Consider the following 11,395-nt stretch of genomic DNA (forward strand, 5'->3'; position numbering starts at 1 on the left):
ACGCTGAATTCCATGATCCGCCAGGTACTGTGTCACCACTCTCGCTGTGTGGGGACGGTCGTTGTCGTCCATGAAAATGAAATTTTCCCCAGCGTTTTCTGCAAACGGTACCACAAAAGGTTCCACGATTTCATCTCTGTACCTCACACCTGTAATTGCTCCCCCTGGGACCACATAGGCGAGTGCATTGACCGTAGCTGATTCCGTCCCACACCATGATGCTGCCTCCACCATAGCGGTCATGTTCAGCGATGCAGGCATCTGCAAATCTTTCTCCCTGTTGTCTCTAGACTCTAACACGTCCATCATTGTGGTCAGGGCTGAATCTGCTCTCATCTGAGAACAGAACACGGCGCCATTGCTGGTGGGTCCATCCCACATGATCACGAGCCCAATTGAGACGGATTCTTCTGTGGCAGTGGCCTCCTGGCATGGATGTCGGCTCTGTGAAGTCGGTAATGGGTGGTTTGATTTGAAACAGTCACCCCAGTTGCAGCAGTGAATTGGTTGTTGAGTCTGCGAGCACTACTGAAGCGGTTGCGACGACAAAGAGTCACTAAGTAGCGGTCATCCCTCGCAGTTGTTGCTGATGGGCGGCCAGTACGGGGTCTCTCTGAGTATCGCCCTGTCTCCCGGTGTCGTTGGTTAGCACGACTGATGACACTGTGAGACACACCCATCATCTCAGCTACTCGTCGCTGACTGAAGCCAGCTTCCAGCATCCCTATGGCTCGTGCAACCTCTACTTCACTCAAGTGGCGTCTAGGCATCTCTCTTGTCAGAGTGCTGCCTGAACTTGGTGGGAAATGCAAGGAAAAGCACTTGAACGGACTTTTGTACCACTTCATGTGGTCAGCTGACACACCAAAAACACCCATTTTCAGGTTGTGACAAGTTTAGAAAGAAGTTATGCAACAACTGGAACAAACAACATGTGAAATTGATTACTGTGTCTTGGAGGTCATACAGGACATTCATATTTAGGCATTTTCTGGTCCTTAATATGTGCTGTGAAAAAAATATGTTAAATATAAAAAGTGGTCCTTAACTTTCTTTGATGAGTATATTTTGACGAACTATTTCGCGAAACAGATGCCGCGAGCATAGTGGTTGGCAGCACCAGACGGAGGAAGTAGTACGCCTAGGGTTTTTTCGACACCCTCCGCACGGACTCCACTCGTTCCGGAACACTCACTTACTTGTTAATCTGCAGTGATCAGCTTGTTTTTATTGCAGTAAAGAAATGTTAATCGGGATTTTATCTTATATTTTATATTTGCCCCGGCAATTCATATAGGGAGCTGTGCGCTAACTGCGCCCAGTGCTTTGGTCGGGTGAGGCGGTTTTGTTATTATGTGACGTGTATCACGTGGTGAATTCCCATACGGTACTTCGAAAAATTAAGAGCGATTAACAACGTAAGGTGAAAGAGTACGACCGAAATAAAGGAGGAAACTTGCGGAGATGGATGAATGTTTTAAACATATAGTGGCCCCAATACTTTCCCGGCTTATTTTCGTATAATCCCACACTTCTGATTCAATAGATGGCCCCATATGCAAATTCGGACCTGCTGAAATGGCCCCTTATGTTAATGAGTATGCCCATATATAGAAAGAACAAAAAATGCTATTTCTCCGAGATCACTGCAAAGTTTACCCATTTAACTCGGTGAGGACCATCTCCATATCAACCACGACTTTCAGGAAAAATTTCGAGGTCATCCGATCTGAACTGACGGAGAAGATGTGTGACAAACTATTTCAGCTCTACGTCCATTATAGTAGTGATAATCTAGTTCAGAGACATTGAGAATCATATCTAGTATAGATGCAGTTTAAGTTGTGTTCAGTTTGTTGTTCGACTTTAATAAGACTTAAGAAAGGGAGATGTAGTATGAGTCTAGTGAGACACCATACGTTATAGTATTGGTTCATACGGTTTGTAATTTGAGCTACTTTTAATAAACACGTTTCGTTATATCTGCGTCGATTACATTCATTAGGACCACGCAAGTCTTCGACAATATCAGCATGCTCCATGGGGGATGTTATTTTGAAGAGTTCAGGTAGATCACATGAAGCAAATCCTATTTCTGATTGGCTGAGGACTTACAACATTTTTGCAACACTGCAACAAAGAATGAGGAACCGGCGTTAAGATAAATGCCAGTGGAGGCGCCACAATCGATCGTACCTTCTGACGCCATGACGTCATTTTCTGGTCTGTTGACGTCGCATGAGGTCAATCACGGGAAACCATTGCGTACATTTTTGCACAGGATTTCAACAACAGAAAACGTGCCCAATAACTGGCATCGCGCATATTTTCCGCAAAATTATCTTAAGAAACTGAGAGCTCAATAGATTTAAAACAGGAAGATGCAAACGTCGCCGAAATCGGTCGAAAATAAGCGATCGTTTTCGGGCTCAGAAGTAACATGATAATGCATTGGAAATGGAGAGTTTTGGTATGATCGATTGCAGCGCCACGCGGCGGATAAATCGCGCCGGTTCCTAATTTCTTTGCACTTAATTTGCAACATTTTTACAACATATTGCAAAAATTTTGTTACACGCATTTTTACTCTGTACACACTATGCAACATTTTGCCAACATTTGTTGCAACCAAGAATGTTGTAAAAAAATTGCTAAAATGTTGTCAGTGTGCACTGGGTTTAAGTCGTCAGCCAATCGGAAATTTGATTTGCGTCATGTTATCAACCTGAAATCATGTGACTTGGACAAAATAACATCCCCTATGGAGCATGTTGATATGGGACAATACGATTAAGCTAAAATTGCTGCAGAGGCACTCAAAACACATCTTCTCTCCTTGGAGTCATCCATTTTCCCTCCAATACCTCTTTTTTCACAAAAATTTCTGAATATTTTCACAACAAGTTGTAAAAATGTTTCTATTTTGTTGCTATGTGTGTACAGAGCAAAAATGTTACAAGTGTACACCCTGCTTTTTTGTCAAAAAACGAAGTGAGAGGGAAGAAGGCCTATGAGAGGGCATCATATGGCGCATATCACTGGCATTTTACGTTGTGCCCCACAGGGGCAGTTCTCTTATGCATATATTAGCCTTTGGTCCTAAATGTACATGTCCTATGTTGTGTCTAACTGCAGTGCCCTACATAAACGTGATCCATGGGGGATGTTATTTTGTTCGAGTCATATTAGTTCAGGTCGATGACATGACGCAAATCCTATTTCTGATTGGCTGAAGACGTCTTTATCAAATCTTGCGCGGATATATAGCGTGTATGTATATGTGCTTTACATCCGTGATTCTTGGTGCTTTGTACTATGTACCACCACCAGATAAAAACAAACTAAGAATTTAGAGAGGTTATGGCCATTCTTTTTAGAAGCTAGTGCATCTTCCCGATCTGTGTTTCAACATTTTGCGCGCTGGGCCCGGTTGTTCAAAGCTACGCTATTTGCTAACGGTGGCTTATCATAGCGTGCCGCCAAGTTTGCTCTATATGACTTAGCTACCGATGAGCCACTGCTAGCGCCAAATTTAAATTTAGAGGAAGCTAAGTGGTGGTCACTAACTTAGCGGTCGATTTGAACAACCGGGCCCTGGCTGCCGAACTGAGAATCAGATCAAACGGAAGTTTGGTATTGAATGAAATGGCCAGGGCCATTGTGCTCACCTCTTGTGAAGGGAAGATGGATGAAGCATTAGCATGGTTTTAAATGTAAGAAAGAAATGGAGTAATGTTTTACAATGAAATTACATGAGAGATAAAATAATGCCACTTAGCAGCATTTCAAGGCACCCTTAGGGGAGACCACTATTAACATTTGGGGCCCTGCTGGCCAAACTGAGAATCAGAAAAAGACTGCAGTTTAGTCTAAGAGTATAGGGGTACATTCGTACCAAGTTAGGGATCTGTAGCTAAAGCAGTGACAAAACGTGCCGTCACTGTAAAATGGCGGTGCCATAGGCAAACTTTGACCTCTGTGACCTTGAGAAGTAGGTCAAATCAAAAACCCACATTTATGAAATGTGTCCTTGCTAGGAGTACCTACCATAAAAATGTTATGAAAATCAGACCACTATTAAACGAGCAATCAAACATTTTAACTTTGGACATTAAATTTGGCCCCCGGGTGGCCAAACTAAGAATTTTTCAAGATGCCCGCCTGGCACCCATATTGGCTATCACATTTGATAAAAAATCAAGGATTTAGTAGAGAGTACATAGATATACATCCAGATCAAATTTGGTTGCAATCCGATCATTAGTTTCGGAGTAATAGTACTGTGTTTATTTTTCAAGATGGCTGCCTGGCGGCCATATTTGATGTCCGAACGGCCGAAATTTTAGGGGTGTAATAGAGAATCCCCAGATACATGTCCACACTGGTTTAAAACCTTCTAGCTAAAATAGATAGGAAACATGCTACTGTTCAGTGAATCAGCAAACTTTGACCTCTGTGACCTTGAAAAGGAGGTCAAATCAAAAACCCGTAGGATATATGATGCACCTTTGCTAGAAGTACCTACCATATTTTTTTCAAAATTTCCCGACTACTATTAAGGGAGATATTGCATATTTTCACTTTTAACGTTTGGCCCCCTGGTGGCCAAACCATGAAACGAATCGGACCGAAACTTGGTCTCCAAGGTGTCATTACATAAGGGTACATGTGTTCCAAGTTTCAACTCAATAGCTCTAACAGTTACGAAACGTGCCCTGCTAACGGACGACGGACGACGACGGACGACGACGACGACGACGACGACGACGACGACGACGACGACGACGACGACGACGACGACGACGACGACTACGACGACGACGACGGACGACGGACGCCACGGTATGGGATAAGCTCACCGCTGCTAAGAGGTGAGCTAAAAAGCTTCTACCTAGATGTTCTTATGTACTAAGTTTCAGGTTCCTAGCCCAACCAGTTACGAAATGTGCCCTGCTCTAACGGATGATTGACGACGACAACGGACGTTTTGACCTCTGCGACCTTGAAAAGTAGGTCAGATCGAAAAAGTTTTGTTGGTGTCTTACTTACGTTTGGTAAATAGAAAGTATAAATAGGACATGCGTATCATCTGGTCAAGTCATTCTGAATCGTGCAGATAATAGGTTTTAGTGAAAGACCCGGCGTGTTCTTTCGGGGCACGAAAAGATTATGGATCTAAATTGTCTGCTGATCAATAATTAGACCCCTGAATCTGTGCAAGTGTCTTTGCTGGTACGAACAAGAGGGCAGAAGCCCCTTTGTCCCTCTCAAAACAGCGGCACTCCCTCTCTATGAGAAGATCTCTAACCAACGGATCGAAGCTGAAAGTACCTGTCTTTTTGGAATCGGGTCCGTTCTGCTTTTTATCCTCATAGTCAGCAACGACATAGATCCTATCCTTGAGGCGAAGGGCTTGAAAATTTGTGAATAAGCCGAATCTACGAGTTTGAACTATCGTCCACTGGTCGACAGCTGGCTCATAGCAATCAGCCCTCAAATAACCAGAGCTCAGCGGTCCCTTAGAACAGACCCCGAACATGTAGACCTTTCCTACGCATGATCCAATGTCGTGATACTTTTGGAGCGGAGGGACCAATGCCCTCCTCAACCATGTTGCTGTTGATGTATTGAAACGGAGGAACTCACGCTGATACTGCTTATGCCAAGCATTAGCAAAACTAACGTAAATATGACCATCACTAGCAGCAGCAGCTAAAGGGCCAGCTACTGAGTAGGGAAGAGGTGTTGAGGCTCGCCATGTGTCCTGGGCTGGGTAGTAAACTTCCACTTGGTTAAGTTTATCCTTCGATATTGAGGCCATCCCAGCGAGAGAATATATCTTTCCCATAGACACGACGAGTTTGTTGCCAGTCTGAGCACCCTGTAACGAAGAAAGTTCCCTCCACTGATGCCGATAAGGGTCGTAACTATGGCATGACAAAGCCGCATCATGGTAACGATGCGACCCCTCCTTACCTCGCCAATACAGCCCAAAGACGAACAGCTTATTATCGAGAACGGCAACAAACGGAGTCCGCTGTGTTACATTCCCCGGAATCTCCCTGAAGTCCTCTGGAATACGAGGCATGATCATGATATTGCGCTCCGAAGTACTCAGGGAGCGCTTGATTGCGCGCAACTCAATATTCCTTGGAGAAACTGTCAATAGGAAGGGACCATCTATCTGGGCAGTTCGTTCCATGGTATGAAGGTAGCTACGAGTGTCCTCTATCAGTCGGAGACAATCGGGGTCATTTTTGATTAAAACCATTTCCGCTATATGATCCAAATTATCATCGTCAAATATCCTTAAATTGATTAATTTGAATAGCTGTGGCATGTAGCGTAACCGATCTTCGAGCCTGTGCTCCACCCAGTTGATCAACAACTCAACTAAAGGAAGATCTGTGTAAAACTCATGCCTGTCAACTTGAAGAAGTGCGTTCATGTCATCGTTGTCCAGTAAAATGAGCAATCCCTCAGCTTTCAGCAGTCGCTTGTGCTCTCTAATGATGTACTCAAACACCTTTTGGAAAACTTGGTCTGATTTGCGGTACTTGGCAAACTCGATATACTTCAAATATGTGTCGTAGTGAACGTTTATGCCAGTAAAGAATGGTTCACACATTTCGGCTAATTTCTTCAAATTGAATACCTTTGCTATATTGAACATTCTTATGAAGTTTGTGTCGTTCACTTTCACTTCGTCTAAGAGGTAAAGTTCACATTGGGAGGTCAAGTCGGCTACCTTGTAATCTCTCGCAGTTGCTAGTACGTCCGTCACAGTCCGTTCAGTGACCTTAAACGCCCCTGTGTAGACGAAGTCAACGAACGCCGCTAGACCAACCGGACTTGTCCCGTCCAGCTGAAGCTGCAAATAGGCACCTTCAGAAGGGGTTTCCAGAAATGTTTCATGCAAGAAAGCGCTGTAGGCTGCTAAGATAATCTTGTGGCCCTTGAATGCAACATGTCCTGCCTTTAAAGTCACATCGCAGTATTCTGGCCCAGGTAGAGCGTTGCTTAATTTCTCACCGAGGTTGTTGGTGTAGTTATCTAAGTACAGGCTTCCATGGTGGTATCTCCGTTTCGGCTTCTTACCGAACGTTATCGGACTTGGTGGTGGAGGAATATATCTTGCAGAGTGGGATTGTCCTTTCGTTGTATCAGCACTCTGGTTAGCCATGGCAGTTCTAGGTCTCTCTTAACCCTGCGAAAAGGAACACGAAATCATCAAATGAAGAAGCGCACAATAAAATGCAGCTGCAGACTTCGGGTATGAGCTCTCGTGATATCTGTATTGTTTACAAACGTCTTAATGTTGTATTTTTAAGCTTGACTGCATATATGGATGCAATACCAAAATATTTTATGCCTACATGAAGCCAAGCTTTACTCTGCACCTTCTTTGGTAGTGGTAAGCAAATCAAATAATATTCGGTTCTCATTGTCACTTTTATAGCCACTCTTAGTTACACAACACTTTGGAAATAACCGTGGTCATAGATGCGTGCAAAGTGCGTAATTCCTTCTCTGTGATAAAGTAATAGCAACCATCATTGAGTTCAACATGCTTGCGTGGAATTTTTTGGTGATCGAAAAGGGTGTTTGCATCGAATAAAATACGCTGCGGCGAAACTCTAAAAGCGGCTTTTTGGTTCACAATGTGATCCTTATTTTTGCCTCTCTTGTTTTTTCTTCGTCGATTTACTCCTTGAAATCTATCACTACAGGTATTAGTTTTGCACACAGTCTAGTTAAATTTGTATCTAGTTTTGTCTCCCGTCAGATTTATTTGGTATAAATCGCTAGAGATGTTTTTGTCGTCATTTGTGCGTTTATTTCGTGGATATATTGGGTGGTGTCCGTTTTCTCGATAACTGCTTTTAAAATCAAATAAAAGGTTTTTAAGGTATTCGATATGAATTGATATTACTATTTGTCGAGTGGGATTGTCGTTGGTCGTTCACTGTTGAACAGTTATGCGGGAATGACGAAAATATGTCAATATTGTTGAGAGTATATTCATTTCATGAATTAGACCCTTTCCCTTTGAGAATGCCGAATTGTAAAATAGAACGTGATGTTTTTCACCAAAACTCATGTGTGCACGTTATATATGTTCATTGCAATTTATTTCTTGAGGATAATTTTGACGTGTTCTTAGAGATACAACCATATATACGCAATGAAAGTTGCTAACATCTTCATGATGTAGACGTTTATTTACACTATATACATATTCCACGATCGATTTCGGTTCGCTCGCACCCTCATCAGGCGGTATACAAGACTGAATGAGAACCATAGACTGGTGACATACATACTATTATACATTATGCAATGCTTGAGTAATTATAAGTGAGCTAAATTTAGAAGAGTTGTAGAAAATATGACAACCCTTGAGTTGACAATTGGGTGTTTGGAATTGGCTTTTTGATTTTGATGTGTATTGCCTCTTTGATGGAACACTGAAAGTCATTTCTTGCAGTATCTACAACTTTGAAATTCTCAATCGAGAAGTCGGATTCGCACGACCTACAGGCAACCAGGTGTTCCCTAATGGCAGAAGGTGCTCCTGATTTGCCATGTTCACTGACCCTGGTGGTCAAATGTCGCTTTGTTTTACCTATAAAGGTTAGGTTCGCATCACGCGAACAATGAAATTGGTAAACAACATTTGCGACCAGGGGCAGGGGAGTACGGCTTTTCAGAGAGAAATAGTTCTTGACCTTAAATGATGTGTATACTATCTTGATATCTATGAAGAATTTGGCCTTGAACAGCTTTTGCAGTTTGCTACCAAAGGTGACCGAAGCCTGACCAATATAGGGTATTGCAAAAATTGTTTCCATACTTTCCTTTATGGGCTGGGGCATATCCGACTCAGTGTCAAACTTCTTGTTTAGAAATCTTTTTACGCGTGTGGCAAAAAGCTGCATGGGATACGGGTTCTTGGTAAAGATATTTTCCAGCGACTTGAGTTCCTCACTAAAGAATGACCAATTGCTACTGATAGTGTAGGCCCGGTGTAACATGCACTCTATCAGACCAATCTTCCGATTGTATGGACACAAAGCATCAAAGTTTAGTATCAAACCAGTGAAAGTTGGTTTTCTGTAAACCTGAGATGTAAAGATCTCTGTAAAGATTCTTAGAGAGTATTGAGTCATTGATTTTCGTAGGTGCGGACCGCCTTCTAAGTTTTCAAGGCGGTAAAATTTGAATCGAAGGACTGAAAGCTGAATATTGAAACGACTACGGTAGCGTTTTGGTCAGTAAGATTGCTTTTATTTTCAATGACAGCTATAACTTTGTCATCCCCATGTTTTAAATTATGTGTCCACTCTTTTGCAAAAGAAGATCAAGTCCGTAAAGTTGTTTTTGTTGACAATTTTTATGTTGAAATCTCGCTGTTTACATTTTCTGGTTCGTCCACCATTTTGTATGTCATGCGACCTCGAGCTTTTTCATTGGGTAGTTCAATACCTGGCGAATGGCAATTGGCAATGGCGATGTGCCAAAAGTATATCAAGCTATAAAACAGTACCTTGGTTTCAGTGGCCTGTGGTCTAACCAATCCAATTGTGAACCTGGGGCCGATAGGCTTGTTACGGATTTGATTCGAAATACTTTTATTGTACCGAAACATAAAGATTCTGAGTAAATTTTATTCTTCAATTTGCAATTCAGTTTTTTTTTAAAATTGGTCTGTTCACCTTTGAGTTCTGAAAATTAATAGTCCCCGTTCTAAAATTGGCACATATCCTTTATTTTTCCGGAAATTTACATCAGCAGTGTATAGTCACATACATGAAGGCAAAAAAGGTCCAAACTTGCTTCAAAGTCCGTTTCAATTACGCAACAAACGTCACGGGACATTCTAATTTCCACACCATTTACTTTTTTCACAGATCTCGCTATTTTGCACACCGCTAGAGACGGTCGTCACAATTAATTAAACCTCTTTCTGCACAAAGGTATGCAGTCTGTGCGCCAAATGTAAAAAGCAGAATCCAAGTAAATATGGTGAAAAAGCAGTTATTTTGATACATGAACCCATATTTAATTTCCATCCCGAGAGTGTAAAACGGCTTTGCGGCGAGTTAACAAAACGAAGTGATGCTCAATTCAAAGAATTGATACCGAACTGGAGGTATTGGTTTTCTCACAAAAATCGCGAGGATGGAGCTAAAATGTAGACCAAAACCGAGGCAGAGCCGAGGTTTTGAAAAACATTTCAGCTCCACCTGAGCAGCATCAATCGACAGCCAGGTATCAATTGTTATTCTAAAATATCTCAATGAAACAACGAAAAGTGAGTTTTTTAATGCTTTTTGACAGCTTCCACATTTTCAACTAACCCAAGCGGTTATGGTTGCCTATTCTTAAACACATAGATTTATAATGAACCACAGTATGCGCATACACCTTGCCTCGTTTTGAATTCATCGATTATGGTTAGGCAACCATAAAAACTTGGGTTGGTGCAAAATATGGAAGCAGTCAGCCACATAATTCGTTATCTAATTTGAGATGTTTTAGAAAAGAAATTGATACCTCACTGTCGGCATTAATTGTCTCACCAAAACAACACGGATGGAGCTAAAATGTTGACCAAAACCTCGGCTACGCCTCGGTCTTGGTCTACATTTTAGCTCTACCCTCGCGGTTTTGGTTAGACAACCAACACCTCCAGTGATGAGGTATCAATTCCTTAAACCATAACCGCTACGAGGCTTCGTTTGCGCATAGTGCATTTACACTGTAAAAAGCGGTTCGTTCTAAATCCAGGTATTTTAGAGTAGTATTGATTGCAACAATTGCCGTGATATGAGTGAATAACTGATGGTTCCCGTTCATAATTATTCATGTTTTGTAAGTTTTTGATTTTCAGATCACCCATACCCTAAAATACGAGTACAACCGCTGGCATTGCCGTTATCAGGGGATGCAGCTCAAATTAGAGATTATGATGTGCGATAATAGGTGCATTTATTCATGTTACGCAAAACGGCTACTCACCAGGATCTTCAAAAGAATTTCAGATCATTTACTTCTGCTTACCGTAGGCTCTTGATAAGACACCATGCACACTTGTCGAAGATAGAATATACTGATCGGTCGTTTAATATTCTTAACCTACAAAGTAAGAATCAAATTTACGGATTTAATATTCGAAATGTTCAATTCACCGCTGAATACTATAGTTGTATTCATCTTTATAGCTTTTCAGTTGGTACTCGCAAAGAAAAGTGAAACACAGCTGTCACGTTCTTCTTTGAAATATCAATCGGGTTGAACCTTGCATTTGATTTATGTTCACCAAAAGGAGTTTTTACAAGTCTGTAGGTGTTCATACGAGCACATTGAAAAGGCGATAGGAATATATCATCGT

At 41.9% G+C, this 11,395-nt stretch overlaps 1 protein-coding gene across 2 annotated transcripts; it reads right to left on the minus strand.

The window, feature by feature from the left end:
- Positions 1-1,014: 1,014 nt before the first annotated feature.
- Positions 1,015-11,127, minus strand: LOC135482667 (kelch-like protein 12). Of its 2 annotated transcripts, none has more exons than XM_064762918.1 (2): positions 11,065-11,127; positions 1,015-7,207 (listed from the first exon to the last, which is right to left on the minus strand). In XM_064762918.1, exon 2 carries the CDS (start codon positions 7,181-7,183, stop codon positions 5,192-5,194), a length of 1,992 nt encoding a protein of 663 aa, XP_064618988.1. In that variant the 5' UTR covers positions 7,184-7,207; positions 11,065-11,127; the 3' UTR covers positions 1,015-5,191. The 2 variants fall into 2 exon arrangements, with proteins under 2 accessions (XP_064618988.1, XP_064618989.1); XM_064762919.1 differs by having other exon boundaries at positions 11,023-11,107.
- Between the last annotated feature and the right edge of the window lie 268 nt (positions 11,128-11,395).

Source organism: Lineus longissimus, chromosome 2 (assembly GCF_910592395.1).
Source record: "Lineus longissimus chromosome 2, tnLinLong1.2, whole genome shotgun sequence".
Taxonomy (NCBI): Eukaryota; Metazoa; Nemertea; class Pilidiophora; order Heteronemertea; family Lineidae; genus Lineus; species Lineus longissimus.

Bases quoted from the DNA above. Each gene is read 5' to 3' on its own strand.
- LOC135482667 (XM_064762918.1), bottom strand. From the start codon at position 7,183: ATGGCTAACCAGAGTGCTGATACAACGAAAGGACAATCCCACTCTGCA.